This window comes from Blennius ocellaris, assembly GCF_963422515.1.
Source record: "Blennius ocellaris genome assembly, chromosome: 1".
Taxonomy (NCBI): domain Eukaryota; kingdom Metazoa; phylum Chordata; class Actinopteri; order Blenniiformes; family Blenniidae; genus Blennius; species Blennius ocellaris.
In genome coordinates, this window is record NC_137650.1 from 4,251,760 (window position 1) to 4,273,301 (window position 21,542).

The following is a 21,542-nucleotide window of genomic DNA, read 5'->3' on the forward strand; positions in this document are numbered from 1 at the left end:
CAGGCCCTTCAGTACTGGACATGGAGGAGCAGGAACAGGCCCTTCAGTACTGGACATGGAGGAGCAGGAACCGGCCCTTCAGTACTGGACATGGAGGAACAGGCCCTTCAGTACTGGACATGGAGGAGCAGGAACAGGCCCTTCAGTACTGGACATGGGGGAGCAGGAACAGGCCCTTCAGTACTGGACATGGAGGAACAGGCCCTTCAGTACTGGACATGGAGGAGCAGGAACAGGCCCTTCAGTACTGGACATGGAGGAGCAGGAACCGGTCCTTCAGTACTGGACATGGAGGAGCAGGAACAGGCCCTTCAGTACTGGACATGGAGGAACAGGCCCTTCAGTACTGGACATGGGGGAGCAGGAACAGGCCCTTTAGTACTGGACATGGAGGAACAGGCCCTTCAGTACTGGACATGGGGGAGCAGGAACAGGCCCTTCAGTACTGGACATGGAGGAACAGGCCCTTCAGTACTGGACATGGAGGAGCAGGAACAGGCCCTTCAGTACTGGACATGGAGGAGCAGGAACAGGCCCTTCAGTACTGGACATGGAGGAACAGGCCCTTCAGTACTGGACATGGAGGAACAGGTCCTTCAGTACTGGACATGAAGGAGGAGGAACAGGCCCTTCAGTACTGGACATGGAGGAGCAGGAACAGGCCCTTCAGTACTGGACATGGAGGAACAGGTCCTTCAGTACTGGACATGAAGGAGGAGGAACAGGCCCTTCAGTGCTGGACATGGAGGAGCAGGAACAGGCCCTTCAGTACTGGACATGGAGGAACAGGCCCTTCAGTACTGGACATGGAGGAGCAGGAACAGGCCCTTCAGTACTGGACATGGGGGAGCAGGAACAGGCCCTTCAGTACTGGACATGGGGGAGCAGGAACAGGCCCTTCAGTACTGGACATGGAGGAGCAGGAACAGGCCCTTCAGTACTGGACATGGAGGAGCAGGAACAGGCCCTTCAGTACTGGACATGGAGGCGCAGGAACAGGCCCTTCAGTACTGGACATGGAGGCGCAGGAACAGGCCCTTCAGTACTGGACATGGAGGAGCAGGAACAGGCCCTTCAGTACTGGACATGGAGGAACAGGAACAGGCCCTTCAGTACTGGACATGGAGGAGCAGGAACAGGCCCTTCAGTACTGGACATGGAGGAGCAGGAACAGGCCCTTCAGTACTGGACATGGAGGAACAGGAACAGGCCCTTCAGTGCTGGACATGGGGGAGCAGGAACAGACCCTTCAGTACTGGACATGGAGGAGCAGGAACAGACCCTTCAGTACTGGACATGGAGGCACAGGAACAGGCCCTTCAGTACTGGACATGGGGGAGCAGGAACAGGCCCTTCAGTACTGGACATGGAGGCGCAGGAACAGGCCCTTCAGTACTGGACATGGAGGAGCAGGAACAGGCCCTTCAGTACTGGACATGGAGGAGCAGGAACAGGCCCTTCAGTACTGGACATGGAGGAGCAGGAACAGGCCCTTCAGTACTGGACATGGAGGAGCAGGAACAGGCCCTTCAGTACTGGACATGGAGGAGGAGGAACAGACCCTTCAGTACTGGACATGGAGGAGGAGGAACAGACCCTTCAGTACTGGACATGGAGGAGGAGGAACAGACCCTTCAGTACTGGACATGGAGGCGCAGGAACAGACCGAGGCGGGTCTGCAGTACAAAGTCTCGTGTAGAGAAGTAATCCTGGATGAGTCAGAAAAATAATAACTTTTCAAACCATTTAAATGTGTTTTCTATAATATTGGAGATGTGAACATTTTGTAAAGAAATCGTTGACAAAAGACATTATCAGGGATATTGCGAATGCCACACAGACGACTAAATAAAGAACAATAAAATTGTTTTGACTTTTGGTGTTTTCGCCTTTGTATTGCTGCTTTATGGAGTACTTTATATTTCACTTCAACTGTACTGTGGACATCTCAGAGCAAAGGTAGTATATTTATTGACATTCCTTCAGGTGTAAATTGATGTGATCCAGCAGAACAAGAACCAAAGCAGCACAATGACTAATGAATAATGGCTACTAACACAGAACAAGACAAAGGAAAAGATAAATTGGAAAATAAAGTAATATACTGTACATTAAAATAATAGTGTATACAGTTTTAATAACAGTGAAAGTACATCATATGAATCACATGATAGAACACTTTATAATAGCTATGACATCTTGACTTGTAAAATAAGTCATTTTCAGAAAAAGAGCATTTTTAACTGACTGGCTTTATAATATAAACATACTTGAGCCATGTATATCATAAGGTATTTTAGAAAAGTGAGTACACCTCTCACATTTCTGTCAACATTTATATCTTTCAATGGGACACTGAAGAAATGTGTCGTCTCTTCAGGGTCCCATCAAAATATTAATTACATATTTACAGATGTGTGAGGGGTGTACTCACTTTTGTGAAATAGTGTACGTATCACCCATCTTTATACAATAAAAACAAACATTCTAGTATTTATGGAGGGGGTGGGATTTGACAAGTTATGCTTCTTTTTGTTTGGTGAGATATCATTTGATTATCATGAACTGTTTATTTAATTTTGTGCATGTTTGAAATGAACAATATAATTAATAAAATGCTGCAGTATAGACCTATGATTTTTCACACCGTAATAATAAACTGTTCAAGTCACAAGCTCTGCTGCATTTTTCTCATATCAAAAATACTGCATGGAAGATACTATTACTGGTTCTTGTTAGACCCCAGCCTAGGAGCTAGTGGAGCAACATCAAATTGCGACACACACAGAAATACAACCACAGTCAGAACAATTTTATATTATACGATCATTTGTGGCCATAAATGATCCTATATTAAACATTCAGAAATAGTATAATATACAATAATTTATTGGCATAAATACTCAGGCTACACGTGCTATATAGATAAAAAGGCACTGTACTTCATTCAAGAAAGTAGCTTTTAATGTTGTGTTGTTGACTAATTAACCCATTCTGAATTTTCCACGAGCATTTCAGCATTTCATTCTGTTCCATTTTATTTTGAATTGTCACATTTTATTTCGAATGAGCACTTCCTGTCTGACAGTGGAGGGAGCCTGACAGTGGAGGGAGCCTGAGCACTCTCAGGCTCCCTCCACTGAGACACTCTTGGATAATGTGGGCCTCACATTATCCAAGAGTGTCTCACTGTATTCTGCAGCCACCGGCTACTATCATCAGCTGTCACCATCTCTCTGTTCTGGTTTGAAGACGAGAGTAAGACAAATGCTTGTAATTTCATTGTTCTTGCTGAATGAAGTCGTTCCGGTTCTGGTTTCCTTTCATGAGTTATATTGAATTTCCCTGCTGAATGTGCCTGTGCTTGGCACTGCATTCATCCAATCACCCCGCAGTGTTAGCTTTTCAGATCTGCGAAGGGAAAGATTTTCATCTGTAAACAAACCTGATAGAATTCCTTGGTGGGCTGAGACTGTTTGTTAGTGAGCAACTTAAAATGACACAGTCTGCAGGGGGGCCTGCCAGTGGACGATGCTCTCCATTAGCTGTCAACAATGACCAGTGGGTCCACCCTCCCATGGGACTGGAGGCAAGGCATCATCTCGTCCCAGAGCTGGTGAGGGGATCACACAGGCTCTATTGTCTCCAGCAGCTCGGGCTTTTATTGTGGCAGCACCTCTGGGAAAGGACGAGCCTTCACGTCTGTACTCTCTTGAAGAATGGGCTGAGACTGTAAGGTTGGGCCCACAAACACAGAGAAGCTATGGAGTAGATTTGGAATGGACAAGTTCGGAGTCCCATCGCAGACTTCCCTCTCCCTTCTCCACCTCGCTTTCATAATGGCGGGGCCTCGTCATTATTTTGGGCAGATGGAGATGGGGGCAGGCGCTGAAAGGAGTTGGTGTCACTCCTGAGGAGAGGATGGCCGGGATGACGGAGAAGAAAAAGGGAATCAGAGAAAAGATCAAAAGCAGAAGCTGGGCTTTCACTGGCCTGAAAGTGCTAAAGAGGATAAGGAAGGATCGGGCCAGGGTCTCCTGTCCTCTCTAGCAATTAGACTCAGCTGATGGAGAGAAAGGCGTGAATGGCAGGGTTCAAGGCCCTCTCTAGGACTCACACAACAGGCCGGAGTTCTTTCCCCGACGCCTTTATCTTCCTCTCCTTTCAGAGTGTCAGAAATGCTGCTGAAATATCTCTCTGGAAAGACAGCACAATCCCCAGTGCCAAACCTTAATCAGGGTGGCTGATGAGATGGGGGGGGGGACAACACACATTCTTTTCACAATTCATCTCTACACTTTATATGAGAGCAGGATTCAAGGGCAGGCAGTGGGTTGAGGTGTGATCATTAAATGGAACCAATCCCAGTGGAGATATTATATAATCAAATACTAGAAACAACTACATGTTGCTGCATTTTAAAAACAAGAAAGGTTTGGGTGGATATTAGTGTGATAGTATCCCCACAATGTCAAAAACCCCTGAAAATAATGAACCATTAGACTGTTTCACTCAGTAGCTCAGTGAGATAAATCCTCATGTGTTCACTGATCAATCCGTAAGTAATCATACAGAGTTGAACAGAGCTAGATAGAGGGACACAGAGGGACACGGAGAATTGTTAGTTCTTTTCTTTTCTTGCATTCTTATTCTTTTCTTGCATTGTTTATATTTTGTTGTATTGTTCTTTTTTTTATTGCATTGTTGTTATTTGATTGTATTGTTGCTCTTATTATATTATAGTGTTCCTATTATTATTATTGTATTGTTGTTCTTATTATATTGTACTGTTTTTATTTTATTGCACTGTTCTTATTATTTCCCCACCGGGAAACAGACTGTGGCACTCACTTAACAGAGAAGGTCCATGAGTGTACTTCAACATTGTTTGCTTGATTCAGGACATCCATCAGAAGTTTGATCATTTCAGTCAGCAGATCATTTCCACTTGAATTATGTCCTGGATTCCCTCCCCAGAAGCAGGAGCTTCAACTGTTTGACTCAACAGACCCAGCAGGAGCAGAAACTCTCCCATTGGAGCTAAAGAACTTTACTCTTTACAGAGAAAAATAAAACACGAGTATGGACATAAGTTTCGATGTTTTATCCTAGGTGAAAATTGAAATATAGTTTATAGTTCTATCAGTCTCACAAGATATACTAAACAGTTAATCAGGAATTTGAATTAATAGTTAAATTAACTACAATTACCAGAATTAACAGTAAAGATTGAAGGATTTTGGAGTTCTTGTCACAGAAGAGGTCAACATTTCATTCACCTTTGTGCTCATTAATAACACAGCAAGTATGATTCCAAACATTATATTTATTTACAATGAATAAAACACAGATAAAACACAGATTCTAACTATGTATATACAGCTGGGTGTGTGTAGATGTGTGTGTGTGTGTGTGTGTGTGTGTGTGTGTGTGTGTGTGTGTGTGTGTGTGTGTGTGTGTGTGTGGAGAGAGAAAGAGAGAGAGGTGGAGAGAATGTGTGAGTGTGAGATGTGTGATGGAACTACAAAACAAGATGGCGGATCACAAGAATCTGCATTCAAATGGAGGTTATCAGAGAACAGGAAGTCTGTCCTGGGTCTCCACCATGTGCTGGAGAACAATGGAACATGGAAGCTAGTCTTTAGCGTCTGCTTCCTGTGTGTCTCTGCTAAAGGACCATTTCTAGAATGACTTGATGTGAATGAGACTTGTTTTGTAAAACGTCAGGAGTCGTCAGATGGTGTTCAGTTACTGTGTGATGTTGTCTTTGATGTGATATGTGTAGGATTGTGAGTTAACTAGTTAGTAAAGCAAAGATTAGCATGCAGACCCTGTGTCTGTGGCAGAGCTAACGTTGGTTTACAGGTTGATCACTGCTCCTAATATCATTATCTATAGAACTCAATCACTGTAATAGAATCAACACGTCTTCATAAAGTTAAACAGTTCTATCATAGCATCAGGTTTAACTAATCTCAGGTAAAGCCCAGTTGTTGTTACCACTTCCTTGAAGGAGTTCAGTTGTTGTCCTGCTGGAGGGAAGCTGGTGTCTTCTCCTGTAGTTAGCACCTCCTGCTAACTGTGGTTGCTGGTTCTGCAGGCTGAGGAGAAGAAGATGAAGTTGACAATTCAGGAGCTGTCCTACTTTGCAGCTCCTGGTTGTTCCTTTGTTCAGACTGAGGAGCTGGTCACTCAGGTCTGTGATGGTTTTCCTGCTGGTTGAGGAAAACACAAAGACGTTCTGTGAGGCGTCGTTTCCCTGGTCCCGTCCTGGAGAAACTGGTTGTTTTTTTCCTTGGTTGATGGGAGAGCAGAGTCTGGGCGCTGGTCTCTGGATCGGGGGAAGGTCTGACCTTCGTGGTCGGGTCAACAGAGGAGTTGAGGAGTGAAGGCCCCTGATTGCAGGCCTCTGGTGTTAGCTGTATGCTAAAGCTGGGTGAGCTGAGCTGCTGTGAAGCAGCTCTCCCCACAGTGTTCACAGGAGAAGACTTGCTGCAAGACTGGTTTTTGCAGGCTTTTGTTGAAATTTGTGGATTCGAAGGTGTCGAATCCTGAGCTTCAACCAATCAGTGACTTACTGAGTGCATGGGGGAAGCGTCTTTTCAGCAGAAAGCGAGTTAGGATCTGCTGTGGCAAAAGATCCCCCCCACTGGGTGTGATGGTCAACAACATTCCTGTGTCCAATTCATATGTCATGACTGTGTATCATGACAAATGAAAATTGTCTTTCCCTAGAAATGAACAAACTTTATGTGGTCTTGTGAGATCCCAACAACGTTAACAGACTGAATTTTTTCGTTCTTTTTACTTCAGCAAACTATATTTTGAGCTTGTTTCCTGTAAGCTTCTGAGGTCAGAGCTGCTCTAGTTCACCTCCAACTAGAAAACAGTGTGAGGGGAACAGTGATGATGATGATGATGATGATGATGATGATGGTGATGGTAAAGAGACCTAAGATTCCTTCATGTTCTGTAGGACAGATGGACACAAAGGAGAACATTACCTAGAATCTCTACCACTGCTCCTGTAGCGGAACATGATTATCATTGTTGTTGTTGAATCGTTTCCTGCATTGTCTGCTGCTTCACCTGAACAAGAGCAAAACCTTTCTTTTACTGTTTCATTCTTTTCATTTTCTGTCATATAAACCTCAATAAATTGCATACACACAAAGCAGCGTCAGCTTTGTATCCATGTTTGGAATTTGTATCAAATGTAATTGTGGAGTCGACTGACACTGTTGAGGTTTTAGGATGGAACAAACTCCATTTGTCATCAAAGGTGTCTGAGAGATTGAGATGGTGTACGTTAGACCAGTGGTCCCCAACCAGTTTTGTGCCATGGACCAGTTTAATGTTAGACAATATTTTCACGGACCGGTCTTTAGGTGTGGCGGATAAATATAAAATGATATGACCAACACAAAAGCTGTGGCGTTTTGTAAATATAATAATAAATGTGAATCCACTGTGTACTTGCATGTCTTTCTACTTGTATGTTATTCTTCTGTCTCCTCACTGGACCTTTTCCCCTTTGCAAAGAAACTTTCCAAACACGTCTGTTTTTACTCATTTTGCTGCTTGTGGGTTTAATATCAGCGCTAATGCATCACGTGACCGACGCAAGCGTGAGTCATAAACGGATGTAACGGAGACAATTCGGTAATTTTTGAAAATAAAACATTGTTCACACTCGGATAATAAATAAAATGGAAATAATGTAAGTTATTTATTCTTTCTGTGCAGCCCAGTACCAAATGACCCAGACAACCCTTCTCACTAGTTTGGCGCCCGCATGCTGCTTACTGTGAAACAGGCACCCCCCCCACATCGGTTCCCATGGGTGAGCCCAGATTCTACTTGGTACGCTGAAGCCGATCATCATCTATACATATTCATGCTGGGCCTACAAGTGTCAAGTTGAGATGTGCTTGCAGTGTCCTTGACAGCAGGTTACTAATAATGAACATCTAAGTCAACATGATATGTAGACATGCAGGGCATCTCCTGCCACAGTCTCCACTGCATGTGTGCTGCAGTGTTGAGAAAATTCAAAGTACATGGCATAAAGAAGGCACATTGTTTCCTTGATATGCATTCAGATGGCATTTTCAAAGTATTTGCCAAGTTGTCATCACTATGTTTCAACCACAAACCATATGTTCAGGTCCTAGTCAGACATTTTGATTCTAAATCTTTTTTTATTCTTTTAACTTTTACTTCCGTCTCAAAACCCTCATCATCTATGGGAAGATTTACTCACATTGAAGAAGCCAAGTATTTCCGTATTTTATACACTGGACCTGGGTGATCACTCTCACTCGAAACCAGCCTGAGTGATAATGTCCTCCATAGTGGGAAGTGACATACAAACCTCTCCAGTTATTGTGATATCATGTCCACCATAGTGGGAAGTGGGGGTGTCCGCCTGGTGGGGGGCCAGCAAGGTATGGCGCTGCATTGAAGGAGAGGTCCAGAGATCCAGCAGCAGGGCAGACAAAACATTTGAAAAGGACCGTCTACGTTAGAGCGTAGAGTATCATCACTCAGGGCCGCCCCTGGCCAAGTGGGGGCCCTAAGCAGGATTTTATTTTGGGGGCCCCCTTCCAATAACATAATAATAATATTATTATTACTATTATTATTGTATTGACATTTGGAAGCTCTCTCTCTCTCTCTCTCTCTCTCTCTCGCATTTGCAGAGAATGATGATACTTTATTGATCCCGAGGGAAATTCAATTCACTTGCGCAAAATGGGGCCCCCATGGATCGCGGGGCCCTACGCACAGCGCGTGTTCTGCGTGTAGGGAGGGACGGGCCTGTCATCACTTCTGCTCAGTCTTCATCACCTTTCAGTCATCAACTCTCTTCAGTCAGTCTTCACCACCTCTGTTCAGTTTTAATCACTGTTCATTCAGTCTTCATCACCTCTGCTCAGTCTTCATCTCTGTTCTTTCAGTCTTCATCACCTCTGCTCAGTCTTCATCTCTGTTCTTTCAGTCTTCATCACCTTTCAGTCATCACCTCTGTTCAGTACCTCTGTTCAGTCAGTCGTTATCACCTCTGTTCAAATTAAACTACAACAAAGAAAACAAGACGCAGGTTTCATATATTCCTGAATATTTGTATTTAAATGAATGTAATCAGAAGAGACACCATGTTCAACCCGGGGACTAAAATAGTTTTTCAATGTGGGGAGCAATAGAATATTTGCATATAAAAGCCTTCATATATTTATAATATAAAAATATACACAAACACACCAGACACACATTCAGAGGACGGCCAAGCTAGTAAAGGTAGGTTTACACTATGTTCCTGGCAGCCCATCTCAGGCCACCATGAACAAAGCGGGATGGATGTCAGACAATGCAGGGGGGCAGGATGGGCAAATGTAAGGGATTGTGATTACCGCGGGCACCGTGCCAGATTTTTAAACTGTCAAAACCTTTGCCCCGGCGGGGCATGAACACCACAACACATAGCAGCACGTAATTGGCTGTAATAGAACTTGGAGGCAGTCCATAGAGGGACGGGAAGCTACACAGGAAGTGGCAGAATTCGGGCAAACGGGGCTGCCGTCAACATAGTGTAAACCTACTCTTAAAAGGTCCACAGTTAGTTAACAGGTTCAGAACTGGTTTCCAGCCATTCCTCAGCTGGATAACTTGGCCACAGTGTGTGAAGCTCCAGAAGCTCCATGGGGTGAGGAAAACCATCTCTTATGAAATCTTTTTCTTCTTGCCGCTTCTGAGCTCAGACAACTGAACCTAGAGCCAAACATGAAGACACAGAGACTGTTAGCTTTAGAAGAACCTGTAATTACTGATTAAAACATCTTTCTCAGACATGACACAGATTCATCAGAAGATTTTCTAAATAAACCAACTTGAAACCATTTAGTGTTGCTCACTGCAGTCGACCGATCCAAAACTAAAATGGAGATCAATTGAGGATGATAAAGGAAATACTTTTTTTTTCTGGTGTTTGTATCAGTACTTTTTGTTATATATTAATAAGGGTGAAAACCCTGCAAGTCGTATACATTTAAAGAATTATGTTTTTGTATGAAGCTAAGGAAGTCTTGGAAATAAAAAAAACATTTTAATCCAAATGAATTAATGAGCAGCAGGAACAAAAACAGTCTTCAGCTTTTCATTGCCAAATAAGTGATTTTTTTAAATAATCATGGAGCAGCCTATTGGCTGCATCTCCTGGGTCACACTCGCACAGCCATTCCAGATTTAGATCATAAAGTTAGAAAAGAGGTGCACATGTCAGTTGTGAGAGAATCAGCGACAGCTGCACCGGGTCAGCAGATAACATGACACCATATATCTTGTGACCATCGACATCATAACACCTAAACTGAATCTTTTTTTTCCCCTGAAAGCTGAATCAATCATGCTGCTGCACACAGAACCTCGACCCGGGACTGACTAAAGAAACTTTTAGAGATCCAGTTCAGGACCAAAGAGGGAAAACAGGGCACCCTGGGATTGTACCATGATATTGTAGGGCTGTACCATCATATTGTGGATCTATGCCAAGATATTGTAGGACTGCACCGTTTTATTGTAAGACTGTACCATGATATTGTAGGGCTGTACCATGATATTGTTGGGCTGTACCATGATATTGTAAGACTGTACCATGATATTGTAGGGCTGTACCATGATATTGTTGGGCTGTACCATGATATTGTAAGACTGTACCATGATATTGTAGGGCTGTACCATGATATTGTAAGACTGTACCATGATATTGTAGGGCTGTACCATGATATTGTAAGACTGTACCATGATATTGTAAGACTGTACCATGATATTGTAGGGCTGTACCATGATACTGTAGGGCTGTACCATGACATTGTAGGACTGTACCATGGTATTGTAGGGCTGTACCATGATATTGTAAGACTGTACCATGATATTGTAGGGCTGTACCATGATACTGTAGGGCTGTACCATGACATTGTAGGACTGTACCATGGTATTGTAGGGCTGTACCATGATATTGTAAGACTGTACCATGATATTGTAAGACTGTACCATGATATTGTAGGGCTGTACCAGGATACTGTAGGGCTGTACCATGACATTGTAGGACTGTACCATGGTATTGTCGGAACCTTTCCCACAGCTGTACCAGTAGAGGTAATGGCACAAAGCTGTCTTTGGAAAATCAGAGCAGATTCTCTTCAAGGTGAAATGACAACTTAGTACACAACTACAGGCAAGCAGCTGAAAGACAGTCTCTTGAATGGAGAGTGTTTCTCCTCCACAACTATATGTACACACACACATGCATGTGCACTGAAGGTGCTGATTTATCAATTGAATTGTTCCCATCTTGAATTAATAAACATGCAACATAAGTCTGGGCTTTGTTAGAGTGCAGGTCCACCGATTTGAGAATTTCAATATTTCTAGAAACAAAGAGGTAAACTTATTACATGAACAAAATGGCAGTAATATACTGTAATACACGAGACACACACAGACGGACGGACGGACGGACGGACGGACGGACGGACGGACGGACGGACGGACAGACAGACAGACAGACAGACAGACAGACAGACAGACAGACAGACAGACAGACAGACAGACAGACAGACAGACAGACAGACAGACAGACAGACAGACACACAGTTTGGTGGCTACTAGTCAGCCAACATGGCAACCTGCTGTTTTGCTGCAGAATGACTACTGTGGTCATTAAATTCAGCTTGATAAAGTGTGTTAATGTCTTTCACTTTCTCAATCTGCCATCAGGTTAAAAATGAAACATTCTGCCTTAATATCATTCCACTAGGTATTGTGCCACTCTGTAGTCACATCGCTGCACATGCTGCTGCACCAGAGAGGAAAAAAAATACAATAAAAAACTGGAGATAAACAAAACTGCGTTGATTATGTAAATTGTTTTTAACAAGTTAAATGTTTCAAATCAATTAACTAAATTCACACGTTATTTTTGACAGCACCACTAAAGTTACATGACCATTTGCTGGTGACATACCATCACTGACATTTTTGTCCGTCTCGTCTCATCAACGAAAATGTTCACCTCTCGTTATGTTTTAGTCATCAAAGAACCACGTTTAGATTCTCACCGCCGCGTCATCGTCATGAACAAAAGGGGCATCAACAAAATCATTGAAAGGTGTTTCATATTCAGAATTCACTGTGAGCGTTTTGCTTTGATTCCAGCCGAACTCTGTCTGAATGTTTCCACTGTGATCGGTGTGTAAACAGGAGTCACAGGATATAAACACCTTGAACAGAGAGAGACCCCGTGACTCCACACACTCACACACACACACACTTTGACCAATAGAAACTATATGGAAGAAGTTTGAGGCTCTTCCAACACGCCGATGACCCCATGTGGTGAAAACTATCATTACGACTGTTGTGAAGGTTTGATCTCGTCTGCAGCATGTTGCCGGCCTGCGGCCGTGCTGCCTGCGGCCGTGTTGCGTGTTGCCAGCCTGCGGTTGTGTTGTGTGTTGCTGGCCTGCAGCTGTAGCTATGGGCAAGCTGCCGCAAGTGGCAGCGGCAGCCTGGGAACAGCCGCTGCACAGAGCTACTGAGCAGCAGACCTCCACCAGCGAGGTATCGTGACCAAAACACAAGGGAAATTATACAGGGCCTCATAATTATATAGATGCAGCTAATTACACAGGCGGAGAGAAGAATGTCTGGGAGCTGCGGCGGCGGGATGCGTCGCCAGCGGCGGAGGGATTTGGGGCTTCCTGCGGAGCTTACCTTCTGCACATCTGACGGCACCCTCGACAGGAAATCAAGCACCTCATTGTTGTCGATGCTGTATGGGTTCCGCAGTTTCTTGGTGAATTTATTGATGCCTAAAACAAAGATTCACACCAACATATCATTAAGACTCGTCTTTTGTGGCAGTGCATGATGTTTCCATACAAACAAACGTCTGCGGGGAAAGACTCCTGCTGTCCGGCCCCCCGCCCCCCTGAGAGGTGGGAACACTTCCTATACTTTCACTTTGCATGTCTGGAAGCTTCACCACAGTTTCCACTGCCTGACGGCAGCGGTGGTGGAGGAACGCAAATTCTAGGCAACCAATTCATAGAGGGGCTACAGATGGTGGCAGCTCGGTGTTTGTCCCACACAACCCAACTATCCCTCCTCATTCTGAGGACAAGTGAACAGACCCAACAGTCCCTTCTCATCCTGAGGATGACAGAGCAAACGATCAGACTCACCCCACAGCAGCACCAGGTAGCGCACTGGCAGGAAGTAGGTGAGGATGGCTGCGCCCAGGAAGACCAGCAGGGCCAGGCCCGAAAGGAACGGCACAGACCAGTTGAAGGTGCTGGAACAGAAAACAGCAACTCTGTAGTCATTGATCACATCAACCTGCACATCCGCAACAAACCCCTCTCACTTCTTGATCCGCTCCCCGAAGGAGGCTGCCTCGTCCAGCAGGGTCTGGAGGGTCACAATAATGTCCTGGACCATGTGGATCTTCTCCAGGAGGCCCCGCCTCTCCTGCTCTTGGAGCGAACACACACACACACACACACACACACACACACACACACACACACACACACACACACACACACACACACACACACACACACACACACACACACACACACACACACACACACACACACACACACACACACACACACACACACACACACACACACTCGAACAACTTGTCCACAAAACTGCAAATCTGGAAAACTCATACATCTCATACATTCTGATTCATCATATTGTCCTGGACGACACGTCAAGGACAATATGTTTCAGCATTATTGATTTGAAGGATTGGATTTCAAAGTGTATTTGACACATTTGGAAGGATTATTAAGTGTATTTGATTCAAAAACATAAGCTATATCAATATATTTGACACAATAATAAGCGTAAAGTTAAAACGCCGCTTCAGAGATGACTGCCTTGAGTGATGCGTTTAGGTGCTTGTTAACGTATCGGAAGCTGCGGGGGTCCTACAGGAGCAATGTTGCATGGCTTTTCAGCATTATTGATATCAGTGCCATATTGCATAGTTTTGATGGCTTATTAAAAGTCTTTGTCATGTTTTCCTCCTCTATACTGTCATAAGATCTATCGCGGTCGCTGCCATCTTGCATGTTTTTCACTCTCCTATTGTACCAGCAGCCGACATGTGTCAACACGCATGACAATAATATCATTCTGCTCGTAAAGATAGTACCGACTTTAAAAAAAACAACCTGCCGGATTACACATAGAGAACTTTTGACATCTAACTCAGGACTAATATATCTTTGTGATGGTGTAAATACATTGAAGCATGCTGCCTTCCTAGATAATACTTTCGGGTTTACCAAGCAACTGCTTTGCCAAAAGTGCAGCGGCCACCTCACATGAGAACTTTTGACATTTAACTCAGGACTAATATGTCTTTGTGGTGGACAAAACAGAATATGTTGGTGACCATGAAGAGCTCAGAACACAGACGGGATCAGAATGAGACTCATGGAACCAAGATCATCTGAAAGTTACAGACAATGACACAGACTGACCTTCTCATCATCCTCATCCTCATCCGCCAAATCCATGCTGTCCTGCAACAACAGAGGACAAAGACTCTGAGACAATGAGACTCTAAAACACTGAGACTCAGAGACTTTCAGATTCAGAGAGACTCTGAGATTCCGAGAGTCTGAGATTCCGAGAGTCTGAGACCCCGAGATTCTAGGATTCGGAGACTCTGAAAGACAGTAAGACTCAGAGACACAGAGACTCTGAGGGCTTTTCCACCAGAAAGAACCAGGAGTTTGTTTAGGGCCGTGCCAGGGCCAGTTCTTAAATGAACACCGCCAAAGAACCAGTTGTTTTTCCGCAGTTGACGGAGCCAAGTGAGAGCCACGTCATTGCATCACTGTAAAACGTGATCCGTCACTAATTTCACCAATTTGGCGTTCATCCATGAATGAAGAGACAGATTTTCTAAGACGTTTGGTCCAAGTCACTTCATCTAGTTTGGCGAGTTTCATCAAAAATGAGAAAACATCGAGTCCCTCGTAGCTCCCGTGTGGTTTATTCGCATCCTTCTTGCTTTAGTACGGAGCCCCCAAGTGGCCAACGAGGAAAATAAATAAATAATTAACAACACTAATAACAACACGTGAATGAGCTTGGGGCTTATTTTTCAACATTTGGGCATTACATAGTGAATTTCTGCTCCTTTCACTTTATTTCTGGACGTGTCTGAATCAAATGCTTCAACACCAGGAGGAATGGAGGGGTAGAATGATAGAACGCAGTTCTACAGCCGTTTATAATGGAATTAATATAATGATTAAGTGTCGCTTCATTATTAAGAATTAAATTATCTCGTTCCCTCGCATTATTAACTCGAGGGAGCGAGTTATCTTGTGCCCACCCACTATTTAAATTTTTTTCTCTATAACCACTCCGGGGCTCCGTGTTTGCTGTAGATTTCAGAAAGCCGGTTCTGCATCTCTTCCGCCTTGTAGGTAGTGATAACTCCAGCGATAACTCCGTCCCCAGCTGAAGATGCGTCTGGCGCCGGTCTGGCCCAGCAATGATGTGGGGCCGGCTTAGCACCCGTTTATCCCAATAGGCCAGGGCTTTGGCAGTAGAAAGTCAAATAACTGGTGCTAAATCTGGCCCTGGCTCCGAACTAGCCCCTAGTTCTTTTTGGTGGAAAAGCCCACTCTGAGACTCCGAGACTCAGACTCAGAGAAACTCAGACCCTGCGAGACCCTGAGAAACACTGAGACCCTGAGACCTCGAGACCCTGAGACTTAGAGAGACGCTGAGACTCAGACCTTGACACACTTGACCAGCCACAAGAAGAGCAGAGCAGGCCACAGAGGATCAAGGCAGAAAGTAGAACTCTCAAAAAGAAGACTGTAGTAAGATAAGATAAGATCACCTTTATTAATCTATGCACAGTGGACAAATTTACTTGTTGCATACAGCTCTTGAGGACACACGAGGAAAGGAGAGGAATGTGCAAACTGTTAGTAGAATAGGCAAGGAAAGTGCACACAGTTCGTAGAATAGAGGTATCTTATATATAATTTTACAAATTAAGTGACTTAGATAAAGTGTCCTAGATGCAGGGTTGTTTCACATACTGTTGCTGTTACTACACAGTCCTGTTGTACAGTCTGACAGCAGTGGGGATGAAGGACTTGCGGTAGGGATGAAGGACTTGCTCCGTCCTACACTGAGGGTGTCAGTCTGCCACTGAGAGCTCCTCAGCTCCTCTACAGTCCCGTGCAGTGGGTGGGTGGTGTTGTCCATGATGGAGGTGGCCTTAGCTACCACCCTCCTGTCGCTTACCTCCTTCACAGTCCAGGGGGCAGCCCAGGACGGAGCTGGCCCTCCTGACCAGCTTGTCCAGTCTGTTCTTGTCCCGCTCTGTGCTGCCCGGGGCCCAGGGGCCAGGGGCCAGGGGCCCAGCACACGGCAGCGTAGTGGAGAGCAGAGGCCACCACAGAGTCATAAAAAGTCCTGAGCAGAGGCCTGCTCACTCCGAAGGACCTCAGTCTCCTCAGAAGGTGGGGGCCACTTTGGCCCTTCTTGTACAGGGCGTCGGTGTTGTGGGACCAGTCCAGTTTATTGTTGAGGTGAACACCCAGGTACTTGAAACTGTCCACCTCCTCAATGTCCTCCCCCTGGATGTTCACCGGTGTGTGTGGAAGTCTCTTCCTCCTGAAGTGCATCACCATCTCCTTCGTCTTACTGGTGTTCAAGCACAGATGGTTGGATCACACCAGTCCACAAAGTCCCTGATGACCGACCGGTACTCCAGTTCGTTCCCCTCGGACACCCGGCCCACGATGGCGGAGTCATCGGAGAACTTCTGCAGATGACAGCTGTCCGTGTTGTAGGTGAAGTCCGACGTGTAGATGGTGAAGAGGAACGGTGAGAGGACGGTGCCCTGAGGGGCCCTGAGGGGCCCCGGTGCTGCAGACTACCACCTCAGACGCACATACTGTGGTCGGTCCGTGAGGTAGTCAATGGTCCATGCAGTGAGATGTTCATCCACTCCCACGTCCTCCAGCTTCCCTCACAGCAGCGCCGGCCTGATGGTGTTGAAAGCGCTGGAGAAATCAAAGAACATGACCCTCACAGCGCTCGGGCTCCCGCCGGGCTCCAGGTGGGAGGGGGGCAGAGGGAGCAGGACGGGGGGAGGGGAGCAGAGGGAGGGGGGCAGAAGGAGCGGGGGGAGAATCAAAACGGTTGAAATATTGGTTGAATTGGTCCGCCCGGCGCTGGTCTCCATCAGCTGTCCCTCTGGCACTCCGTCCAAATCCGGAGACGTTCTCTAGACCCCTCCACACGTCACCACGTTGCCCTGGTCCAGTTTCTGCTCCAGCTTCTGCCCAGAGTCCTTCTTGGCCTTCCTGATCCTCCTGGAACTCGTGTTGGACTCTCCTCTGCTCCTCTCTGTCCCCTGAGTTGAAAGCCCTTTTCTTCTGGTTCAGGAGGGCTTTAAGCTCAGGGGTCACCCAGGGGTGGTTGTTGGAGAAATTCCGGACCTTCCGGGTTGGCACGGTGTTCTCCACACAGAAGTTAATGTAGTCCGTGACGCAGTGGGTGAGGCCATCGATGTCGTCCCCGTGAGAGTCACAAATCATGTTCCAGTCTGTGGTCTGAAAACAGTCTTTAAGCCTCTCACTGGCCTCTTCTCTCCACACTGTCACAGTCCTCTTCTGCGCTGGCTGTCTACACCGGTCTCAAGTGGACCAAGTTATGGTCTGAGCGCCCGAGTGGGGGGAGGGGGGCAGACGTGTAGGCGTCCTTCACATTCGCATACATTAAGTCCAGAGTCCTATTGTCTCTTGTGCTCTTGTGCCGCTGAGAAGCAGAAGGGCGCGGGGGTGCTGCGTCTGGATCTGAGTCACGGTGGCGCCGATACGTTTGCATGCTGCTGCCGCATCAGCAGAGGGAGGAATATACATGCACAAAACCACCACGTGTGACAGCTCCCTAGGCAAATAATAGGGCCTCATGCTGACCACCATTAATTCCAGGTCCGGGGAACAGACTTGTTGGCTGCTATATTACTGTAATAATTTCTAAGCTCATTTCATCATCATATGTCAAGGAGCCATGTGCAACTAGTTGCTATGCAACCACAGCAGCTGGTAATTATGAGGGGGTAAATGTGATTTAATGACAGAAAAAGTAGGCGAGAGCTGGATTAGAGTTAAGTTAGGGTTAAGTTAGAGTTAGGTTAAGCCTGAGTTAGGGTTAAGTTAAGTTTAGATAAAAGCCGGTAGGGGTTAGTTTATGTTACATCAGGGTTAAGGTTGAGTTAGGGTTAAGTTAGGGTTAGATGAGGTTAGGACTCACCACGTCGTTGCTGACTCGTCCACAGCTGACCAGCAGGTAGTTCCAGGAGATGAGCAGAACCAGGGACAAGGGCAGCATATAAAACTCAAAGTTCCACACAGTCAGTAAAAACACCTGCAAGTAGAGCAGGCACAGGTCAACTTTCTGTAGGTGAAGAGGAAACAGGTCTGCAGATCAAGAGACAAACAGGTCACAGGTCAACAGGCTGCCCTTCATCAGGTCCAACATGAAGCATTTTAACTTGACAGTTGATTCAATCTTTTATTCCATATGTTTTCCAAGGTGAATGAGATGCGCTATACTATTGCTAGTTTCTTGCCGCTGTTCTTCAAAATGTCATAATCAATCACTTCTGGATTGGTCATTGGTGATTTTGTTTGTTTATTTATAGATTTGTGTTTCTGACAGGGGTGTGGATCGATGTGGTGATTGTGATCATTATCTGACCTCAATAACAGTGATGTGTGCAGCCATGCCTCTTCCTTCATCTCTAATACAGACAGCAGCAGGAGGAGATTCCAAACTTCATGCTGAAGAGTATAATGCTTCTGACACTGAAAGACTCTCAGTCACACAATTCTTGTTTGCTCGGCTGCCGATCAGGACGAGAGGAAGACACCAAATCAGTTATCGATCAAAGAAGCTCTGGTCAAGCTGAGAACAGATTTCCTGCTGCTTTCAAGGCCTGTGGCACTGTGTCCAGGTAAATCTGTCTCCAGGTAGATCTGGGTCCAGGTAGATCTGAGTCTGGGTAGATCCGAGTCCAGGTAGATCTGGGTAAATACAAGCTCCCATGTTCCATTGTTCTCCCAGCACATGGTCGAGACCAAGACAGACTTCCTGCTCTCTGATAACCTCCATTTGGAGTGTAGTTCCATCCCTCTCTCCACACACACACGCGCACACACACACACACACACACACACACACACACACACACACACACACACACACACACACACACACACACACACACACACACACACACACACACACACACACACACACACACACACACACACACACACACACACACACACACACACACACACACACACACACACACACACACACACACACACACACACACACACACACTTGATTCTGGACGACACGTCAAGGACAATATGTTTCAGCATTATTGATTTGAAGGATTGGATTTCAAAGTGTATTTGACACATTTGGAAGGATTATTAAGTGTATTTGATTCAAAAACATAAGCTATATCAATATATTTGACACAATAATAAGCGTAAAGTTAAAACGCCGCTTCAGAGATGACTGCTTTGAGTGATGCATTCAAGTGCTCGTGAACGTATCGGAAGCTGCGGGGGTCCTACAGGAGCAATGTTGCATGGCTTTTCAGCATTATTGATATCAGTGCCATATTGCATAGTTTTGATGGCTTATTAAAAGTCTTTGTCATGTTTTCCTCCTCTATACTGTCATAAGATCTATCGCGGTCGCCGCCATCTTGCATGTTTTTCACTCTCCTATTGGACCAGCAGCCGACATGTGTCAACACGCATGACAATAACATCATTCTGCTCGTAAAGATAGTACCGACTTCAAACACTGGATTTAAAAAAAACAACCTGCTGGATTACACATAGAGAACTTTTGGCATCTAACTCAGGACTAATATATCTTTGTGATGGTGTAAATACATTGAAACGTGCTGCCTTCCTAGATAATACTTTCGGGTTGACCAAGCAACTGCTTTGCCAAAAGTGCAGTGGCCACCTCACATGCTCAAAAGAGGAGATTGATATTCACCTGCGGTACACCAACGGTGACGCTTCAAAAGAGGAAGAGCTTGTTGAGTGAGTCTTGATTAGCCCACCATCTACGACCACTAACTTCAACACTTGTCTTTTACGTTTGTTGTTTTATTGTGGAAATATTTAAGTTAAATGTCACTTCCTTTCTAAGCGTCTCCTTAGTACCGAGCACATAGTACAGAATGGATGTCATCGGTGTGCGTGCTTGAGCCAAAGTAGTATTGTATATGGAAATCCTTATAGAATATAGACCCCCTACAAATGTGTGCTTATGATAAATGCTCTTGACAAGGAAATGGACTCCACCGCATAACCCAACCCCACAAAAAAAAACAACATATTTATGAATATTTTCTTTTCTTTTCTTCACCTCAGTTTTACATTTCTATCTGGTCGAGATCTCAGGGAATATCAGTGCTCATCATGGGGGTCTTGTTTTTTCTGTGTTGCATTTGAAATGTTTTTGACGAGGAAACTGATCAAGCCAAATATTTCTAACATAAACATCATCTTCAAAAATAAATATCCTTGATTCTTTAGAGTGGGGTCAAAACAGGTTTAAAAATCCTTTTTGTTAATTCACATTATATTATTTAAAGTTATATATTTCTTTAATATCTCGGTATTTAATCATGTCAAACAACAGGTTCAAAATAAAAATATTTTTTTAATTAATAAACATATTAGCCTATCAAACTTGATTAATGTCAACTCCATCAGACACACTAAGAAGTATAGAACTTTAATTATTATAGGCCAACAAGGATCTAAAGTGCCTAATTATGTTATAATATGGTCTAATAATTACTCTGATATGTAATAAAATGCATCATGTAAACTTGTGTTGTGATTTCACACCATTCTGAAAAGTCTGAAAAAGATTTCTAATTAACTTCACTTTCAAACTAGTTCTTTATTCCTTTCTCATATAAACAACATAAACTGGAGGACGAATGAACACATTATCCACAACACCACACTCTCGTGGCCCGTAATGTTGTCATTAAATTTGAGAAGACTTGGATGAAAACTTTTCAAGATACCTCAATTGTAATGAAAAAGCTTTACCTGATTTTTGCACTAGCGGACAGATTGACTCATTCATAGTTTTCATTTTCAAGGGTTATTTGTGTATTTAACAAATAAAGAAAGTGCTTGACACAAAAACTTAGTCACAATGTCATGGAAATCATTTTCTGGAGATAAACTGATCCCAAGGATATCTCTATCTGCATCATCAGGCAATGCTATGTTCTTGAAGAACCTATGCAAACATTTTGAACCCATTGTGACTCTAGTAACAGTAATAGTGATCTCTGATAAAAGTTTTATTCAGTAACTATTATATTTAGTTGTCTATTCATATTTATTTATGTGGTTAAAATGTAT

General features: G+C 44.6%; 1 protein-coding gene across 1 annotated transcript in view; it reads right to left on the minus strand.

Moving 5' to 3' along the window:
* Positions 1 to 9,174: 9,174 nt before the first annotated feature.
* LOC308130779 (multiple C2 and transmembrane domain-containing protein 2-like) overlaps positions 9,175 to 21,542 on the minus strand; it is a 57,017-nt gene continuing 44,649 nt past the window's right edge. The window contains exons 17-22 of the mRNA XM_080497235.1: positions 18,373 to 18,486; positions 14,562 to 14,603; positions 13,427 to 13,530; positions 13,245 to 13,354; positions 12,775 to 12,872; positions 9,175 to 9,771 (exon numbers count right to left, since the gene is read on the minus strand). Of these exons, the coding sequence (XP_080353361.1) occupies positions 9,724 to 9,771; positions 12,775 to 12,872; positions 13,245 to 13,354; positions 13,427 to 13,530; positions 14,562 to 14,603; positions 18,373 to 18,486 (516 nt within the window). The 3' untranslated portion in view covers positions 9,175 to 9,723. The remainder of the gene's footprint in view (positions 9,772 to 12,774; positions 12,873 to 13,244; positions 13,355 to 13,426; positions 13,531 to 14,561; positions 14,604 to 18,372; positions 18,487 to 21,542) is intronic.